The 16,458-nt window shown below is 52.6% G+C and overlaps 2 protein-coding genes across 4 annotated transcripts; both read right to left on the minus strand.

Moving 5' to 3' along the window:
• Positions 1-835: 835 nt before the first annotated feature.
• Positions 836-6,267, minus strand: Lat (linker for activation of T cells). 3 transcript variants are annotated; one of them, XM_075972164.1, is made up of 11 exons: positions 5,844-6,264; positions 5,642-5,669; positions 5,503-5,537; positions 5,202-5,277; positions 5,012-5,058; positions 4,901-4,930; positions 4,756-4,819; positions 4,590-4,684; positions 1,576-1,638; positions 1,414-1,476; positions 836-1,315 (listed from the first exon to the last, which is right to left on the minus strand). In XM_075972164.1, exons 1-11 carry the CDS (start codon positions 5,944-5,946, stop codon positions 1,218-1,220), a joined length of 702 nt encoding a protein of 233 aa, XP_075828279.1. In that variant the 5' UTR covers positions 5,947-6,264; the 3' UTR covers positions 836-1,217. The 3 variants fall into 3 exon arrangements, with proteins under 3 accessions (XP_075828279.1, XP_075828277.1, XP_075828278.1); XM_075972162.1 differs by having other exon boundaries at positions 5,642-5,708; XM_075972163.1 differs by lacking the exon at positions 4,901-4,930 and having other exon boundaries at positions 5,642-5,708; positions 5,844-6,267.
• Positions 6,268-6,713: 446 nt separating this feature from the next.
• Positions 6,714-14,734, minus strand: Spns1 (SPNS lysolipid transporter 1, lysophospholipid). The gene is made up of 12 exons (XM_075972167.1): positions 14,145-14,734; positions 13,977-14,042; positions 11,899-12,035; positions 10,752-10,903; positions 10,595-10,661; positions 9,511-9,656; positions 9,120-9,275; positions 8,634-8,823; positions 8,285-8,350; positions 7,936-8,034; positions 7,479-7,650; positions 6,714-7,052 (listed from the first exon to the last, which is right to left on the minus strand). Exons 1-12 carry the CDS (start codon positions 14,383-14,385, stop codon positions 6,958-6,960), a joined length of 1,587 nt encoding a protein of 528 aa, XP_075828282.1. The 5' UTR covers positions 14,386-14,734; the 3' UTR covers positions 6,714-6,957.
• Between the last annotated feature and the right edge of the window lie 1,724 nt (positions 14,735-16,458).

Genomic DNA, 16,458 nt, shown 5'->3' on the forward strand with positions numbered 1-16,458 from the left:
GGCCATCAAGGCCAGCCCTGTGCTTTGCAAGTAGAAGGAACGAGAGTCACCGAGGAAGGGTCTTGCTGCTGACACACACTCCCCGCCCAGAGATGCCCTGTACCCCTTCTCTGCCACTGTCACAATGAACAGTTGCACACCCATGAACTACCTGTGGGGAGATACATTCTGAACCCCAGAAGGGCCAGGCTGGGTCAGAGGCCTCACTCAGAAAATGGCTAAGTTCAAGTCATTGTCTGCTGTCACTTACGGTATTTAACAAAGACTGTGGAGAGGGGCCCCTGTGGAGGAGGGAGACACAGACAGACAGACAGACAGACAGACAGACAGACAGAGTTATCCATAAACTCTGTTCTATTTTTGTTTTTGTTTTTGTTTTTTGAGACAAGGTTTCTCTGTAGCTTTTTGGTGCCTGTCCTGGAATTAGCTCTTGTAGACCAGGCTGGCCTCGAACTCACAGAGATCCACCTGCCTCTGCCTCCCAAGTGCTGGGATTAAAGGCGTGCGCCACCACCGCCCGGCTATCCATACACTCTGATGCAAACTTGTGTACACACACACACACACACACACACACACACACACACACACCTAGACCCATAGGTCATGTATGTCCACCTTCACAAACATCCCACAAAGAAAAGGGCAGCCCTCAACCCAACACTACCTTACCCAGCCTTCCAGGACCCCAACACCAACAGGGCTGCTGACATCTGTACACATCTGTACTCCCAGCACCAGGAAGGCAGAGGCAGGATGATCATCCACATGTTCAAGGCCAGCCTGATCTATACAGCAAGACCCTGCCCCAAATAAAAACAAAAACCAAAAGGAAGACTTCGGACCATAGGGGCCTTTATTCCATGACAGAGTCAGGCAGGAACAAGATTCATTCTCAGGCTTCATCAAAGGTGTAGAATACTAGGGACATAGACTGGACCCCAAAGTAACAATAAATTAGGAGAGATTCTCAGGTTGTTGACAAGACAGAGGTCAAACGGGATTCCTTTAGAGCCACTCCCAGCTGCCCAGTTCGACCCTCCCAGCAAGGCTAGTTCCAGGACAGATGGCTGCAGCTGGAACACAACAGGGCAGGGGAGACAGCAAGGGCAGAGTCACCGAGTCATGAAACCACTCAGGTATCCAGAGCCAGATGTGCCTAACAGCTGGAGGTGGCCAGGAAGCGGTCCTGGCCAGAAGGCCGGCTCACCAGGCTCTCAGTGAAGTTCCTGCAGGTTCTCATAATCGGGAGCTTCTTCTCCCTCTACTCCTTCCTCTTCTCCTTCACCTTCCACTTCCTGGGAGGTCACAGTGGCTGGGAGAGAAAGGCAGAGGGAGATTGGTGTTCAGTTCGCAGGCTACCTGCTCAAGGCAGCTCTCCAAACTTCTGCCCCCTTCCACCTCGGTACACACCCTGCTCAGCACCGCTCACTGGCTGCAGCTCCTGGGACACATTGACATATTCCCGGCTCCCATCTGTGGAGGACAGATCAAGAGGGACAGTCACGGGAAGGGCAGGCCACGGGAAGGGTGGGGAGAGGCTATAGGACATACATGGGGTACAGAGCCACCTACCCAGAGACGCTTCTGCACTGTCCTCACTCTCGGGAACATTCACGTAGTCTTCACCCGACTCCACTGCAGGACAGCCATTGCAGTACAGTGACTAGAAGACCCTCAGCCAGGCACTGCTTCCCAGAAGCCCCCCTGGTCTCCAGACACAACCTTCCCCCTGAGACAGTCCCACAGAATATTCAGGAAAAGCAAGGGGAGCAGCCTGGGCAAGGGCCAAGAAGATGGACAGAGATCGGCTGAACCAGGGCCACCGGGAAACAAAACAGTACACCACAGTACGGCTGGGAGCAGGGAATCAAAGGCGCTCAGAGGACAGACATCTTGGTGGCATGTGGAGGAGGTGGCACACTTGGCCCAGATGGTGTCCCGTCTTCATCAGACCTGTCTGGCTACTCAATATTACCAGTCATTGCCCACACCGCATCTTCCCAGGCCCACACACATCACTCGTTCTGTTACATTGCTTGTTTGGTTTCACAGTTGCCTGGTTTCCGTATGAGCAAGTAGACAAGCGGGGCTTTGGAGCCAAATATCAGGGTTCAAATCCCAGCTTCAGCACCAGCCAGCTATGTAACCTCAGAGAAGTTACCTCAACATTCTATACCTCAGTTTTCTGTCTGTAGAATAAAGTTCATAACAGGACCTGCCCACAGGGACTATTGTGAGAATGTTGAAACAGTAAATTGTAAAATCAAGCCTGCCATATGATATGTGCTACTAAGTATCTATTCATAAATCTGCTGGACATGACAACACAGGCTTGTGGTCCCAGAAGGCTGAGGCAGGTGGTAACTTGAGCTCTGGGTTTAAAGACAGAACTGGGTGGGCATCACTAGAGCAAGACTATGTCAATCAATCAATCAATCAGTCAACAGAAATGAATGAACGAACCCTAGCATAGTACGGAAGAGAAGGGCAGGAGGGGAGGAGTAGTCAGAGGAGCACCCAGGAACTGTGAGGTTTAATGAGTTATATGTACTACAAGGGAAGAAAGCAGGTCCTCGGTCACCAGCAGCTCCTTTAGTATCTTCGTGTGTGTGCTAGGCAGATGCACCCACGAACACACAGAGGCTTTATCCACTCCACCTCAGATCCTTGAGATACGGCCCCTAGCAATGATTCTTTTATCATTACAATTTTGCTGAGTTGACATACTAATCCCTAACATAATCCAGCAGACATACCCAGGAAATAAGAGAGGGGATGGATGAATGGGTGGATGGATGGATGCATGTATGGATGAATAGATGGATGGAGAATCACTTAAACATTCTCAGGGTACAAGAGAGAAATCACAAATTAGAAATCTATATTACAAATGGAACCAGAGGCCAGGTGGAACATGCCTATAATCCCAGCACACAGAAGGCAGAGACAATTGGATCGCTGAGTTAAAGGCCAGACTAGTCTACAAAAGCAAGTTCCAGGACAGCTGGGACTACACAGTGAGATTCTGCCTCAAACAAACAGAAAAACCACGCAGGGCCAAGGTATAGACACAATAGTCTAGGGTAAATGCAGAAGGTTGGGTGTTCTGAATTAAAACTCCAAAATTCAGAATATTCCAAAATTCAAAAACTTTTAAGTACTGGTATGATGCCACAAATGGAAATTTCTACACCATGAAGCTTTGGTTTCATGCACAAGGTTAACTAAAATTTTCATAAACTACCTCCAAGGCTAAGCATGGTGGCACACACCATCTCAACACCCAGGAGACAGAGACAGGCAGATCTCTGTGAGTCTGAGGCTAGCCTGGTCTACGTATCGAGTTCCAGAACAACTGAGGCTATACAGTAAACCCTGTCTCAAAAAAGCAAAACAAAATTCTACGTTCAAAAAAATAGCCGGGCCAGGCGGTGGTGGCGCACGCCTTTAATCCCAGCACTTGGGAGGCAGAAGCAGGCGGATCTTTGTGAGTTCGAGACCAGCCTGGTCTACAAGAGCTAGTTCCAGGACAGGCTCCAAAACCACAGAGAAACCCTGTCTCGAAAAACCAAAAAAAAAAAAAAATAGCCGGGCGATGGTGGCACATGCCTTTAATCCCAGCACTCGGGAGGCAGAGGCAGGCGGATTTCTGGGAGTTCAAGGCCAGCCTGGTCTACAAGAGCTAGTTCCGGGACAGGCACCAAAGCTTCAGAGAAACTCTGTCTCGAAAAACAAAAAAAAACAAAACAAAACAAAAAAAATACACATACATACATACACACATATATAGTGTGTATATAAATATATATGGTGTATATAAAGTACAAATTAATTAATTCCATGTTTAACCTTGAGTTCCATCCCCAACAGAATTCATTATATGTGTATAAATATTCCCAAATCTGCATCTAAGAGTTTCAGGTAAGGGATACTCACGCCACAGAAAGAGAAGAGACTGAAAAACTGAAAATCACCAAACCCTAAAGGAGAGCGGGAAGGAAAGAGACCAAGGCAGAAAAAAGCAGCCCAAGAGGAACAAAGAGCACATGGTAAGCAGAAGAAAGCTTCAGAGAAGAGGGAGTGTGAGTGAGAGAGACGAGAAACAACCTCTAACCAAAGTTCTTACAGATACATTAGATGATATTGCTTCCATGGAACAAGAACATGGTACTATATAAAAAGAACACTCAGAAGCCCAAAAAGAGCTTTCAAGTAAGAAAAGTGGATTTTTTTCTTTTCTTTTGTTGGTGGTAGTGCTGCTGCTCTGGTTTTTGAGACAGGGTCTCATTATGTCGTCCAGGCTAGCCTCAAACAACCTCCCTTACCCAGACTCTTGATGCTAGGGTTACAGGCGTGTGCACTCACGTCCAACCAAGAAATAAAATCAGGACATTCAGACAACAGACAAAAATGATAAGATAAAGAGGGTGGAAAGGTAAAGGGAAAAGCCAGGCAATCAGAAGTGAAGAGCGGGAAGCCCAGCATCTGAAGGAGGAAATGGAAGGGCAGTGATCATCACAGAAATGAGAGGGAAGAGAGGAGCAGCAGCACATGGCAGAAGGAGGCGGATAGAAACCCCGACTCACTGGAGAAGGCGCTGTCCCGGAGGCCAGGGTTGCTGGGCACAGGAGCAGAGGAGACGACGGGAATGGTGGCAGGGGTGCTGTCAGGAAGCACCTCTCTGGAAGGAAGGAATGAGGACGTAAGAAAGGGGACCCAGCTTCCACTCCCACCCTCCGCCTCTCCACTCACAGGTAGCCTTCATTAGGGTAGTCCTCCTCGTCCTCCTCGTCGTCCTCATTCTCAGAGGTTGGCTCTGTGAGGAACGAGAAGTCAACATGACCTGGAACAGACCCAGCCTCCCCACCCCGCCCAGTGCCCCAGACCCTAGACCCACCCTGGTTCTCGTAGCTCGCCACACTGTTGACTTCAAAGAGAGGGAGAGGAAGATGGAGTCAGTGCAGGCTGCACGCCCTCTCCCCAGCCCTCTAGCCCTGTACCCCCTTACCATCATTTGAATCCTGCTGGCAACCCCCAAAGGGCTGTGGGGATCTCCTGGAAGTCAAAGGTCAGGGAAAAGTTCTAGATAGGACTCTGAGGGTAAGAGGCATTACAACAGGGAAAAAGTCACCCCACCCCCCATCCTAGAAGGTGAGGAGGCATAGTGGATCAGAGGGAGGGAGCTGAGGGGTACTCACAGGTCTGGCTGCACCAGGGGTGGGAAGGAAGCAACAAAAGGACATGAAGTGTCAGTTGTTGAGGGGCTGGTTATCTCTGAGGACATAGAACCAAGCTGGAGGGGACTCCAGACATTCCCCCCACCCACCCATGTCAAGGCCTCGAAGGACAGATGTACCCATAAACACCATACCCTAAACAGGCATGGGGGCTCCCACTTTCCCCCAACCCAACCCAGATAACAGCCCTGCAGACAGCTTAGGGACAAAGAAAGGCACACTCCCGAGAACCCTCAAGGAAGGCCAAGGACACAGAACTTACGAGTTGGCTTGATGAAGATACTGCTTGGGTACAACCTGGCAGGAAAAAGGCAGCCTGAGTAGAGGGCCAAGTGGGCCCCAGCCCCAATCCCTTCATCAGAACAAAGGGAAGACACAGGGCAACGGGACTGAACACTCACCTTTCTGTGGACACACTGTCATAGGAAGCTGGAGGAGAGAGGGCCAACGAGGCAGGATCAGGGTACACTGGGAACAAAGATGTTCAGTCCCATCCTACCCCTCAAGCAGGACTGAGGTACAAATGATCAGAGGGAGCCAGGGGCTGGGGAGAGGATCCCATGGGGTAACCAGTGTCCAATACCCCACAGCTCCCCCACTTACCTGGCAGCTCACGGCAGCGCACACACAGGGCAGCCAGGAGCGTGACCAAGAAGGGCAGCAACAGGAGGCCCAGCCCCATGGGGCTCAGAGTGTCTGCTTCCATCTGCAGAGCACCTGGCCCAGGCCCCGCTGCACCGCAGCCCCTCCAGGCAGAGTGGCAGCAGGGGTGTGGGACTGAGTGGGCCCCAGCCTGGGATCCAGTGGCAGGTAGCTGTGTGCTTCTTTGGGGCTCAATGACCCCCGCTTCCGTGCTGGACTGAGTGGAGATCAGTGTTGGGAGACACTGGTCCCAGAGCCTGAGCTGGGGCCTGTGCCCCAGCTACCAGTCGCCAGATCCCAATGCCCAGCTGTACCAGCCCCTTTCTTGTTCCCCGCCTGCTTCTCCTCCTCACCACCCGCGTGCGACAGGAAGCTGTGGTGAAGGCAGGAAATCATCAGGCTCCTCAGCCGGCTGCGCCTGCCCCCTACCCACTCACCCCCACCCAGTTGTGGGAAGGGGGAGGAGGCAGAGGGACTAAGTAAAGGAAGGGGTCCGAGGCTGCAGGACGAGGCAGCCCCTCCGCTAGGAAGGGAGACACATGCCAGCCAGCCAGGCTGTGGCCTCCCCATCCCTGGAGGGGAGACTCTGCAAGGGCAGCACTGCCCCCACCTTGCAGGCTTGCCTCTGGGAGATCAACTTCCAGGGGACCACAGTGAGTCACAGTCACACCGAACCAACTCACTCAGAAGAGAGCGGTCCTCCTTCTAGATGGCCCAGCCCCGAAGACAGGGACTCACCCACAGGGTGACCCGACAGCCCCTGGTAAGTCCTGAGGCTACAGACATTCCCTGAAACCAATGGCACCCACAGAGAGACAAGTAGCCAGTCATAGTCTGCTTACAAATTTTATTCCATTACAAATAGCACCAAACTCCTTGGGTTGCCCTAATAGACAGGACCCCCCCCCATTTCTGGACCCCCATCTCTTCCCTGGGCTGCCCACGTAGTGTCTGGGAGCTGGGACATATCCCAAGGCTTCCTCCTCGGACCTGGATCTGCTGAGGGCTTCTGCCTGGGCACCTCCTGGGGTGGGCCCAGGGCCTGTGCACCTGTGGCTGGATGGGCAACAGCTCCTCAGATGAGAACGCTGGACACAGGGACACGGGTAGAACGGCCTCGCTGAGGGACCACAATCCGGTCATCTGAAGGCCCTGTCTCCTGCAACAGACCTGAGAGGAAAGGGTCAGAGCCGAGGCCAATCAGATAAGAGCCAGCAAGGGGACAGGTGAAAAATGGGGCTGAGGGGCAAAGATGAGGCAGCAGAGAGAGCCCTCAGAACCTTAGACTCAAAACTGAGTGGGAGGTACTGAGAAGCTAGTACCCTTGACCCTGGCAGGTGGTACTGAGAAGCTAGTACCCTTGACCCTGGCAGGTGGTACTGAGAAGCTAGTACCCTTGACTCTGGCAGGTGGTACTGAGAAGCTAGTACCCTTGACCCTGGCAGGTGGCTGGTGGCTTGGGCCTGGGCTGACGGGACAGTCTGAGTGGTGGGAGAGCTGTGAACTAAGAGATGTGGGGTGCAGACATGTGAGTCAACGGATGGACAGACTGACGGACAGTACCGTGAGCATGGGCCAACCGTGGCCCCCACTGACCCTGCACGTGGAGTTGAGCCCGCCGGCGGTCATCCTCAATGAACATGGCAGTACCCAGGAAAGCCGCGCCACCCAGGGCCCCAACGAAAGCACAGAGCATGAGTGAAAACTGCAGGGCCCGGAACTCGGACAAGAAGGAAGCGGGCCAGCTCCGTCGGAGGCGGTCAGAAATCTGTCGGGACGAAAGAGTCAGAGACCCAGGGATGGGGAGCCCTGAACACCAAGAAAATGAAAACTGGACCCTAGCCACAGCATGAGACCCACAGCCCCAAAGGTAAAACCTTCACACAGCTTCCTCCCATCCACCAGAGGCACCAAGGGGGAAAGTACCACAGGCGGCTATTGCCTAACTAGGCCAGACTACCCCATCCACCTAGGCTCCTGTCACCAGCCACCTGCCAGGGTAGGGAGTGCCAGATTCCAATAGCATCCCATCCCGGTCAAGGATAGTACTCACTAGACCAATGAGGTACGGGCTCCCAGCATCACCTAGCAAATGGGATAGCACGATCTGGAAGGCCTCGGCAGTGGAGCGTCGAGTGGGGATCACCACATACTGGGGAAAAGGGGAACTCAGTAAGGGTCCCAGAAAAACCAAGGACAAAGCCCACTGTAAGCCCAAGGCAAATTTGTCACTGAGGTCAAGGACAGGCAGACGTGGGACAAGGCAGGCCCAGAGGCCCCTCTGTGGCTGGACTCTGCAGGACACATGCAGCTGAGATTTGAGGGGAAAGGCCAGAATTCGGAACAAGTGCCACCTTCTGACCCTGATCCCTGCCCCCTTCAGCCTCTGCCCAGTTACTCACTAGTAGGATGTCAGCCACGATGGCCCAGTTCATGGACAGCAGGGTCTCCCCAATAAAGATAAAAATCTGGAGGGCAGAAGTGGGAGCGAGTCACATGGCCAGGCTTACTTATCCACCAACTCCCTTAGTCCCCATTGTGCCCCACAAGGCAGGTGCTAGCCTCCGTACCACCACCTTACACCTGAGGAAAGGGCTAGAGTTGTGATTTGGAAGAAGGCATTCCACCTTCAGCCTGCTCTGAACTGCTCTGCTGGCGGTCATCCTCAAAGGACACAGTGGTGCCCAAGAAGATACTGCCCCTCCTGCCCCCGTGCAAAGATACCCGCTAGACCCCTGGTATCCGACTCACGTAGGTAGCCACGATGCTGCCTCGGGCACAGGCCAAGGACAGGAAGAGGAAAGGTGCGGAGCCCAGGAGGCCAGCCGCACAGACCAGTGGGTCGGCCCGAGGGTTGAAGCGGCGAAGACGGCGGCTGATCTCCACACCCAGGCCCACACCCAGAACTCCAGTCAGGCACGTGATGAGTCCAAAGATGAGACTAGGGTTAAGCCCAAAGATGAGACTCCCTCCCTGGCATACTCTGCTGTAGGGGCATGGGAGCTACTCCCGCTCCTGCAAGGCCCTGACCCAGCGAGGGCAGTCCACCCCAACTGCCCTCAAACCCAAACCCATCCCACACAGAATCCCGGGGCCGTTGTTACCTCATCACACAGGTTCTCGGAACCAGAAACCGAGACTTCAAGAGTGGAGTCAGGACTCAAACCCTCGCAGCCTGAGTCCAAATCCCTGATATCCCCCCACACGCAGTCCCCCCACTCAGCCCCTCCCACGCACCTGTCAGAGGACGAGCATGAGTCTCCAGGGAGACAGGGCAGGGTCTCTCCCAGAACAACACGGGAGCGCAGCAGGAACGCTGGGGCCCAGAGAGCCAGGGAGCCAGTGACGAAGGCCACGGCAGTGAAGCCGAGGGAGGACAGGACGAAACTAGGGCTGGGAACATTGGGAGGAAGTCAGACCCACAGGGGTGTCCTCTCCTCCTCCCTGGCTTATTCTGCTGTCAGAAGCTGGATGTGACCTATGTGTGTAACTCAGACAAATGCCTCAAGACAGCAATGCCTGGGTCCCCGGCCCCAAATATGGCCTCCTGACAGGACGCAAAACCTGGCCTGTTTAAAACTTCAGCCTCCGTGGAGGCCTCAGATGTGGAAGAAAGGGGTCAACTCACTTTCGTGCCAGCGCCTTCAGATCTGCCCACCATGAGGTGGGGCTCAGGGGTGGTGAACCCGAGTGGCGCTCCACAGCTCCTCTTGGGGGCTCCTGTACCACCAGGAACAGCAGCAGAACAGCCACCACCCCCAGACCTGGTGTCACCTGGGGAAAGAACAAGCTTTGGGGCACAGGGCAGGGGTATGCTGAGCCCCTGGGGCCATGAGGAGCGAGGAGGACAGACATAAGGGCTGGTTTAGAAAAGTTGGGACTGAGACTTGGGAAGGTTTACATCTGGGGACATCCTATTTTTACAGGCCTAGATTTTTTTTTTTTTTGGTCACAGCACCCTGATTTTGTTTCAGGGGCCCCCATCTTACTCCACATGGTTCAAACTGATCTAAGGCCTAACCAAAAGGGCTGTTGATCTCCTGCCTGCCGTGACTGGTTACATAATGGACACATGACCCAGGCTCATCCAATCAGAGACCATCTCATGACTATTGTTCAAGGATCTGAGGTACCCAAGTTGCTCAGTTAAAAGACAATCACTTGGGTTTTGTTTGTTTTTGTTTTTCAAGACAGGGTCTCTCTGTAGCTTTGGAGCCTGTCCTGGAACTAGCTCTTGTAGACCAGGCTGGCCTCGAACTCACAGAGACTTGCCTGCCTCTGCCTCCCGAGTGCTGGTAAATAAGGTTAACTTGGAGAAAAGGAAACTTAAAACAAAACACGAGCGAATCCAGCGGTGGCGTGGGAGTCCTGGGTCAGCTTCACTTTCCACCTGCGAGCGAGGCTTTTGGCTCCCTACCGAGGACCAGACTTGTTGCAGGCTCAGCACAGTGAGCACAGCCACGAAAAGGAAATGTATAGGGCCAGCAAGCTGGCTTAGTGAGTAAAGGGTCTTGCGGCCAAACCGGACCACCTGAATTTAATCTCCAGGACCTTCGGCTGAAGGAGAAAACCGACTTCCAAAGTTGACCTGACTCCTACAGGCATGCATACACACACACTTTTGTAAAGTGTGTTTAAAAAGGGGACAATGACGATCAGAAAGGGAGGTCAGCAAGAATGTGGCTGACTCCCCAAACTATAACCAGACTCACCCGCAAAGCCCAGTGCCAGTCCCCGGCCACATCCTTCACTTTGGAGCCTGCAATGTAACCTAGACCACTGTGAGAAGGCAAAGGGGAAAGAGGGCACAAGCTGTCAGTCAAACGCCCCGCCAAGCCCCACCCCGCACCAAGCCCACAGCCTACACACCTGCCCACGGGAATAGCGAAGTAGAAGACACTGAGCATCCGACTCCGCTGGTCTGCCACGAAGAGGTCGGCGATCAGAGTGGGCGCAATGGTGGAGTAACTGGCCTCCCCGACCCCCACCAGGCCCCGGGTCAGGAGGAGCAGCCAGAAACGCTGGGAAAGGAGACATGGGGGAGGTGGCATCCCACCCTGGAGCCAGCCTCCCAGGAGACATCTCCAGCTAGTGCTGGAGAGGCAGCAGGGACGGCGAAAGGCCTGGGTTTAGAATCACACAGACCTGGCTTGGAATCTTGGCTCCACTTACTAGCTGTGACTTTGAGAAAATAACTTAACCTCTCTGAGCCTCAGTTTCCTCATCTGAAAAAGGGGAACAACAACAGTTTGTTCACATCGATACTGTGAGGGCTTCACACTCGTTAGGTGCAAAATCAGTCTTGGGTTTCTACTGTTCCCTCCCACCTATGATCCCCCCATGGTGAATAATGATCTTAACTGGGGGCTGTCTGCTTACCAAAGGCACCTGGTGCCAAGGCCAGGGCGCGTGATTACCTGAGGGCACTAGGGCCTGGGGCTGATGGGAAGATTTCAAAGACAGAAAAGCATCTGCCAGGGAACTGGGAGGGAACCCCGTGGCATCATGTGTGTTCAGAGTTTATGGAAGGAAGAAGTGGGTCACTGTGTCAGAGTCTCCCCAGAGATCCAGCAAGGACGGGGCCAGGAGAGCCACATGAAGCAACCAGAATGGCAGTTGTCGACAGAGCCAACAGAGCGGCAAGGGCCGCACTTGAGGGTGGGTGAACTAGGGAAGCGACGGCCGCCCCCAGCTGCTCTCTCACCCACATTAGCTCCAGGCTTAAGAGGAAGCCCAGTACCAGGAAGGGAGAGGACAATGCACAGAGATCAGCGGTGAAGTGTTTAGGTGTGCGGTAGGAGAGTTGGGGACAAGCAAAATGGTGAGTGAAAGAAAGTTCTAGAAGAAAAGCGAACAGGATAGGGCGGGCAGGTTAACGCAGGCAAGGGAAGGCAAGATCTGTGTACGGTGGCACAGATCACGGAAACTCTAGAGGTTCCCCCACACTCAGTCCAAAATGACTCCAGAGAGCAACAGCAATATTAATGGGGAGTGGGGAGCAAGTTCAGCGCCTCACCTCTCTGGGGATGAAGGATGACCCCAGCGTCACCAGGGACCAGAAGGCAATGCCTCCGCACATGAGGTACTTCCGATTGTACCTGTCACCCAGGTAGCCGAACACGGGCGCCAACACCATATAACTGGAGATGAACACTGGGGGAAGAGCAGAGAGTCATGGCCCAGTCCTGGCCCCTTACTGGCCCCCCATTCCAGTTAGGGAGCAGGGTAGAGGAATGCCTAACGAGAGTCACCAGGCCACCTTCACAACTTCCCATAGAGAATGGAGCATCCAGCAGATATGTCCCACCCTTCTACCCAGCCTGAAACAAAATCCACGTTCCACACCGCACTCACGGTGTCCTATCTAATCCAGTCTCTGCACCTTCATGACAACCGCCAAGATCGATACCACATTAGGGTTCGGCACTCAGTGTTCCCTCTACCGGGACCATTTTCATTTCTGTCCTGAGCGTCACAAAACTCAACTGCTTCAAATTCCAACCCAGATGCATACTGGACTATCATACATCCCAACCCAGACACATACCAGACTATCATACATCCTGACCCAGACTATCATACATCCTGACCCACATACCAGACTATCATACATCCCGACCCAGACACATACCAGACTATCATACATCCCAACCCAGACACATACCAGACTATCATACATCCCGACCCAGACTATCATACATCCTGACCCAGACACATACCAGACTATAATACATCCTGACCCAGACACATACCAGACTATCATACATCCCGACCCAGACTATCATACATCCTGACCCAGACACATACCAGACTATAATACATCCTGACCCAGACACATACCAGACTATCATACATCCTGACCCAGACTATCATACATCCTGACCCACATACCAGACTATCATACATCCCGACCCAGACACATACCAGACTATCATACATCCCGACCCAGACACATACCAGACTATCATACATCCCGACCCAGACTATCATACATCCCAACCCAGACACATACCAGACTATCATACATCCCGACCCAGACTATCATACATCCTGACCCAGACTATCATACATCCTGATCCAGGCGCATACCAGACTATCAGACATCCTGACCCCATTTTCCTTTCTTTTTTTCCCTCGGGGCGGGGGAAGCTCACTATATACACAGGCTGCAGTGAGCTCACAGAGGTTCTCAGGCCTTTGCAGAGTTCCCAAGTGCAGGGATTAAAGGCGTGCACCACTACACCTGCCCTAGGCTTTCTTTCACACTCATCCAGCTGAAATTATCACGTTTTAATCAATCCCCTCAGGCACAGGAGGACGTCAGCTCCTGTAGGGGCCACAACTGGGAGTCTCTCATTTAATTCACAACCTAGCACAAAGCAGGTGTTCAAGTCACCTGTGCTGAACAAAAAGCGGGCAAATGAAGCCAGCTTCTCCTCTAACTCACCACCACCTTGACCTAAGACCTCATTTTCACTTCCCCACACTAAGTACCCCCAGTTCCTCATCGGCCTGGAGCAGGGAAACAAACACTTCAATTCCCGTTCACCTATCTACTCATGTGACCCTGGGCAAACCCTAATTCTTCTCACCCTCCGAGTTTGCTTATGAAAACACGGGTAACTCCATCGACTCCCTGTGCAAAGCAGGGAGAACGCTACTCCTCAGCCGATGGAAGGGTAAGAAGGCAGGTAAGAATGCCTTACCAAAGTCCTATTAGGGCTACTACCACTTCTAAGGTGCACCACTAGGCCCTGGCACATAGTAGGTTCTCAGAAAGGAAGGAAGGAAATGAAGACTTCCTGCACAGCAAGAGCTCTTGCTATTATTTACTGGTGCCTACTATGTACCATGCATGGCATTTCTTAGTCCTCACAGCACTCCAAAGAATTAGCCCATTTTATTACTGGCTTGGAGCTTAGAGAAGGTGAGCACGTTGCCTCCCATCACACAGTAAGTAGCTGGCTGGCTCCCTCGGTCCCAGCTCAACTAGAGCAGTCAAGGTCATTGCCTCCAAGAGCTCTGGCCAATAAGTACTTAACCCAGCCGAGGCAGCAAAAGGAGAGTGGGTGTGTGAGCAGGACCCTCACTCACCAGTCTGGATGAGGCCAGAACTGCTATCTCCGATGCTGAAGAACTGCTCGATGTCTGGAAGAACGCCTGGAAAGAAAAAAAAAATCTCAGGATGAGCACGGAGAGGAGACCCCATCCTGGAGAACTGCTCCCATGCCCATGTCCCTTCTTCCGAATGGCAGTGCATACCAGCCACGGTGAAGCGGTCCATGTAGTTCAGGAGGTTGATGTAACACAGCACAGCCACTATGAGGGTCGAATGGCCCTGAGACAAACCAGTGATACGCTGCAGGCCCTCGCGGTCCGGGATCTCAGGCTCCCCGGATTTAGGATTACCCATGGGCCCTGGCATTCCCGGGTGGCCAGGCGCTGGCCCGTCATCTGGGTCATCAGCTTGGCTGAGGAACGGCGCCGTGTCGGACCCTGCCATGGTTCCAGGAGAATGCAACCGCCCACGCTCCGGTCCCACCTCCGAAGGAAGGAGGTTGGCGAAAGGACGGCGAGGAGGGTAGCCCACGGCCGGCTAGGAGCGTGCTCCGATGCACAGAGCAAAACTGTGGAAAGCCCGGGGCTTCGTCATTCCCTCTGGTCCCGATAGAGAAGAGGATGCTTGAGACGCAGGTGACGTTGGGGACAGGAGTGAGAAGACCAGGACTCAGTCGCCCTTCCCACGCTGATGCTCTCCTCACCCCAGGAAGGAGTGAGCCACACTTGCTGTCGCTCAGTCCCGGAGCTGCACCAAGGCCGCCGCCATGTTACCCCAGAGCAGGTCATGTGACACCGGAGCCCGACCGGAGAAAGTCACCCGGTGCAAGGATTGAGCACGTGACACGCCACCGACTACGGAAGCCTCCTAGGCTTCTTGAGCTCCTGCACACAGCCAAGTACCATAGCAACCCGACGCTTGTTCCCACTTTCACTAGAAGTCTCTAGGAGGCATCGCAAGTTGGCAAAGCCTTAGATGGAATGCCCATTTATCCTGTTTCTTGTCATCACACAAGATAGATCATAAAGGTTTGGAAATAATACATCTCTATAGATGCTAGTGAGAAGAAGTTCTTGCTTTCTTCTTCGGTGACTGGCTGATGTCTTCATTGCTCAGTAATTGTTGGATGAATATGAGCAGCTGCCCACTTTTATTTCCCAACCATGAACTTTTACTGTGGACACTTAGATTCCTACAGAGTCGGGCGTGATGGTGCACGCCTTTAAGTCCCAGAAGACAAAGAAGTCTTTGCAGCTTCAGGGCCAGCCTGATCTACATAGCCAGTTCCAGCACAGCCAAAGCTACAGAATGAGAACCCCCTGCCTCAAACAGAAGATATCTGTAGACTAGAAGGAAGAGGACGCACCAGCTATGGCCACTAAGAGTTTTCCTCCAGCAACCAAGACTGGAGTCCTCGCGCCCCCTGGTGTCTCTCCTGTAGGACAGGCAGGGGCTCAGAACCAAAGAACTGCAGCACCCAACACAAGAAGCCACACTGTGAAAGCAAACGCCTTTAATTTCAGCACTTGGGAGGCAGAAGCAGGTGGGTCTCTGAATTCGAGGCCAGCCTGGTCTACAGAGAAAGTTCAGTTCCATTGCAGCCAGGGCTAAACAGAGAAACCCCATCACGAAAAAACAAACAAACAAAAGACAATCTCCACTGGGTGTAGTGGCTCAAACCTTTAATCTCAATGCCCAAGGCACAGGCTCCCCCTCCCCTTGTTTTTAGTTTTTTATTTTCTTTCAAAGTTTCTCTATGTCTAGAAAGACTGTCCTGGAACTTACTCTTTAGACCAGACTGGCCTCAAACTCACAGAGATCCACCTGCCTCTGTCTCCAGTTTGCTGGCATTAAAGGTGTGTTCCACCACCACCAGAATGCTTGTTTTTCTTACTCTACATACATTCTGAATAAAAATTGCTATAATCCTATAGTAAACCCACTTTGTGATCCCACTTCCAGAACTGGGATGTAGTTCAGTTGGTAGCATATTTGCCTAGCACAGGGGAGACCTGAGTTCAATTCTCCAGTATCTCATAAGCCAGGCCAGTGACAGGATCCAGGGGAGGAGAAATGGAAGTTCAAAATGGTCCTTGATACATAGCTATAGTAAATTCAAGGTGAGCTTTGGGTACATAAGACCCAGTCTCAAAAAAATTAAAAGTAGCCTGGCGGTAGTGGCGCACGTCTTTAATCCCAGCACTCAGGAGGCAGAGGCAGGCAGATCTCTGTGAGTTTGAGGTCAGCCTGGTCTACAAGAGCTAGTTCCAGGACAGGCTCCAAAGCCACAGAGAAACCCTGTCTCAAAAAAAAATTAAAAGTAATTAACAACAAAGAAGTTTGAGGGTTTGAGGACTAGACAATATTGAGAGTCATAAACCAGCCTGGACAAGATGATGATGGTGGTGATGGTTATGATAAAGAAGAGAGAGCGATAAACCTCAAAATACATGAGGGTCAGCAAGGTGGCTCAGAAGAGAAAATCCTTGCTACCAAGACTGACAACCTGTGTTCCAT

The sequence above is a fragment of the Microtus pennsylvanicus genome, chromosome 5 (genome assembly GCF_037038515.1).
Source record: "Microtus pennsylvanicus isolate mMicPen1 chromosome 5, mMicPen1.hap1, whole genome shotgun sequence".
NCBI lineage: Eukaryota > Metazoa > Chordata > Mammalia > Rodentia > Cricetidae > Microtus > Microtus pennsylvanicus.

Bases quoted from the DNA above. Each gene is read 5' to 3' on its own strand.
- Lat (XM_075972162.1), bottom strand. From the start codon at position 5,946: ATGGAAGCAGACACTCTGAGCCCCATGGGGCTGGGCCTCCTGTTGCTG. The intron at 5,278-5,502 runs GTAAGTTCTGTG...CTATGTCCTCAG, and splicing joins TATCTTCATCAAGCCAACTC to AGATAACCAGCCCCTCAACA. The intron at 1,477-1,575 runs GTAGGTGGCTCT...TGTCCTCCACAG, and splicing joins CAGTGCAGAAGCGTCTCTGG to ATGGGAGCCGGGAATATGTC.
- Spns1 (XM_075972167.1), bottom strand. From the start codon at position 14,385: ATGGCAGGGTCCGACACGGCGCCGTTCCTCAGCCAAGCTGATGACCCA. The intron at 9,657-10,594 runs GTGAGTCTGGTT...TTCTTTCCCCAG, and splicing joins ACTGGCACTGGGCTTTGCGG to GTGACACCAGGTCTGGGGGT. The intron at 8,035-8,284 runs GTGAGTAACTGG...CCTTTTCCCCAG, and splicing joins TCGTGGCTGACATCCTACTA to TATGTGGTGATCCCCACTCG.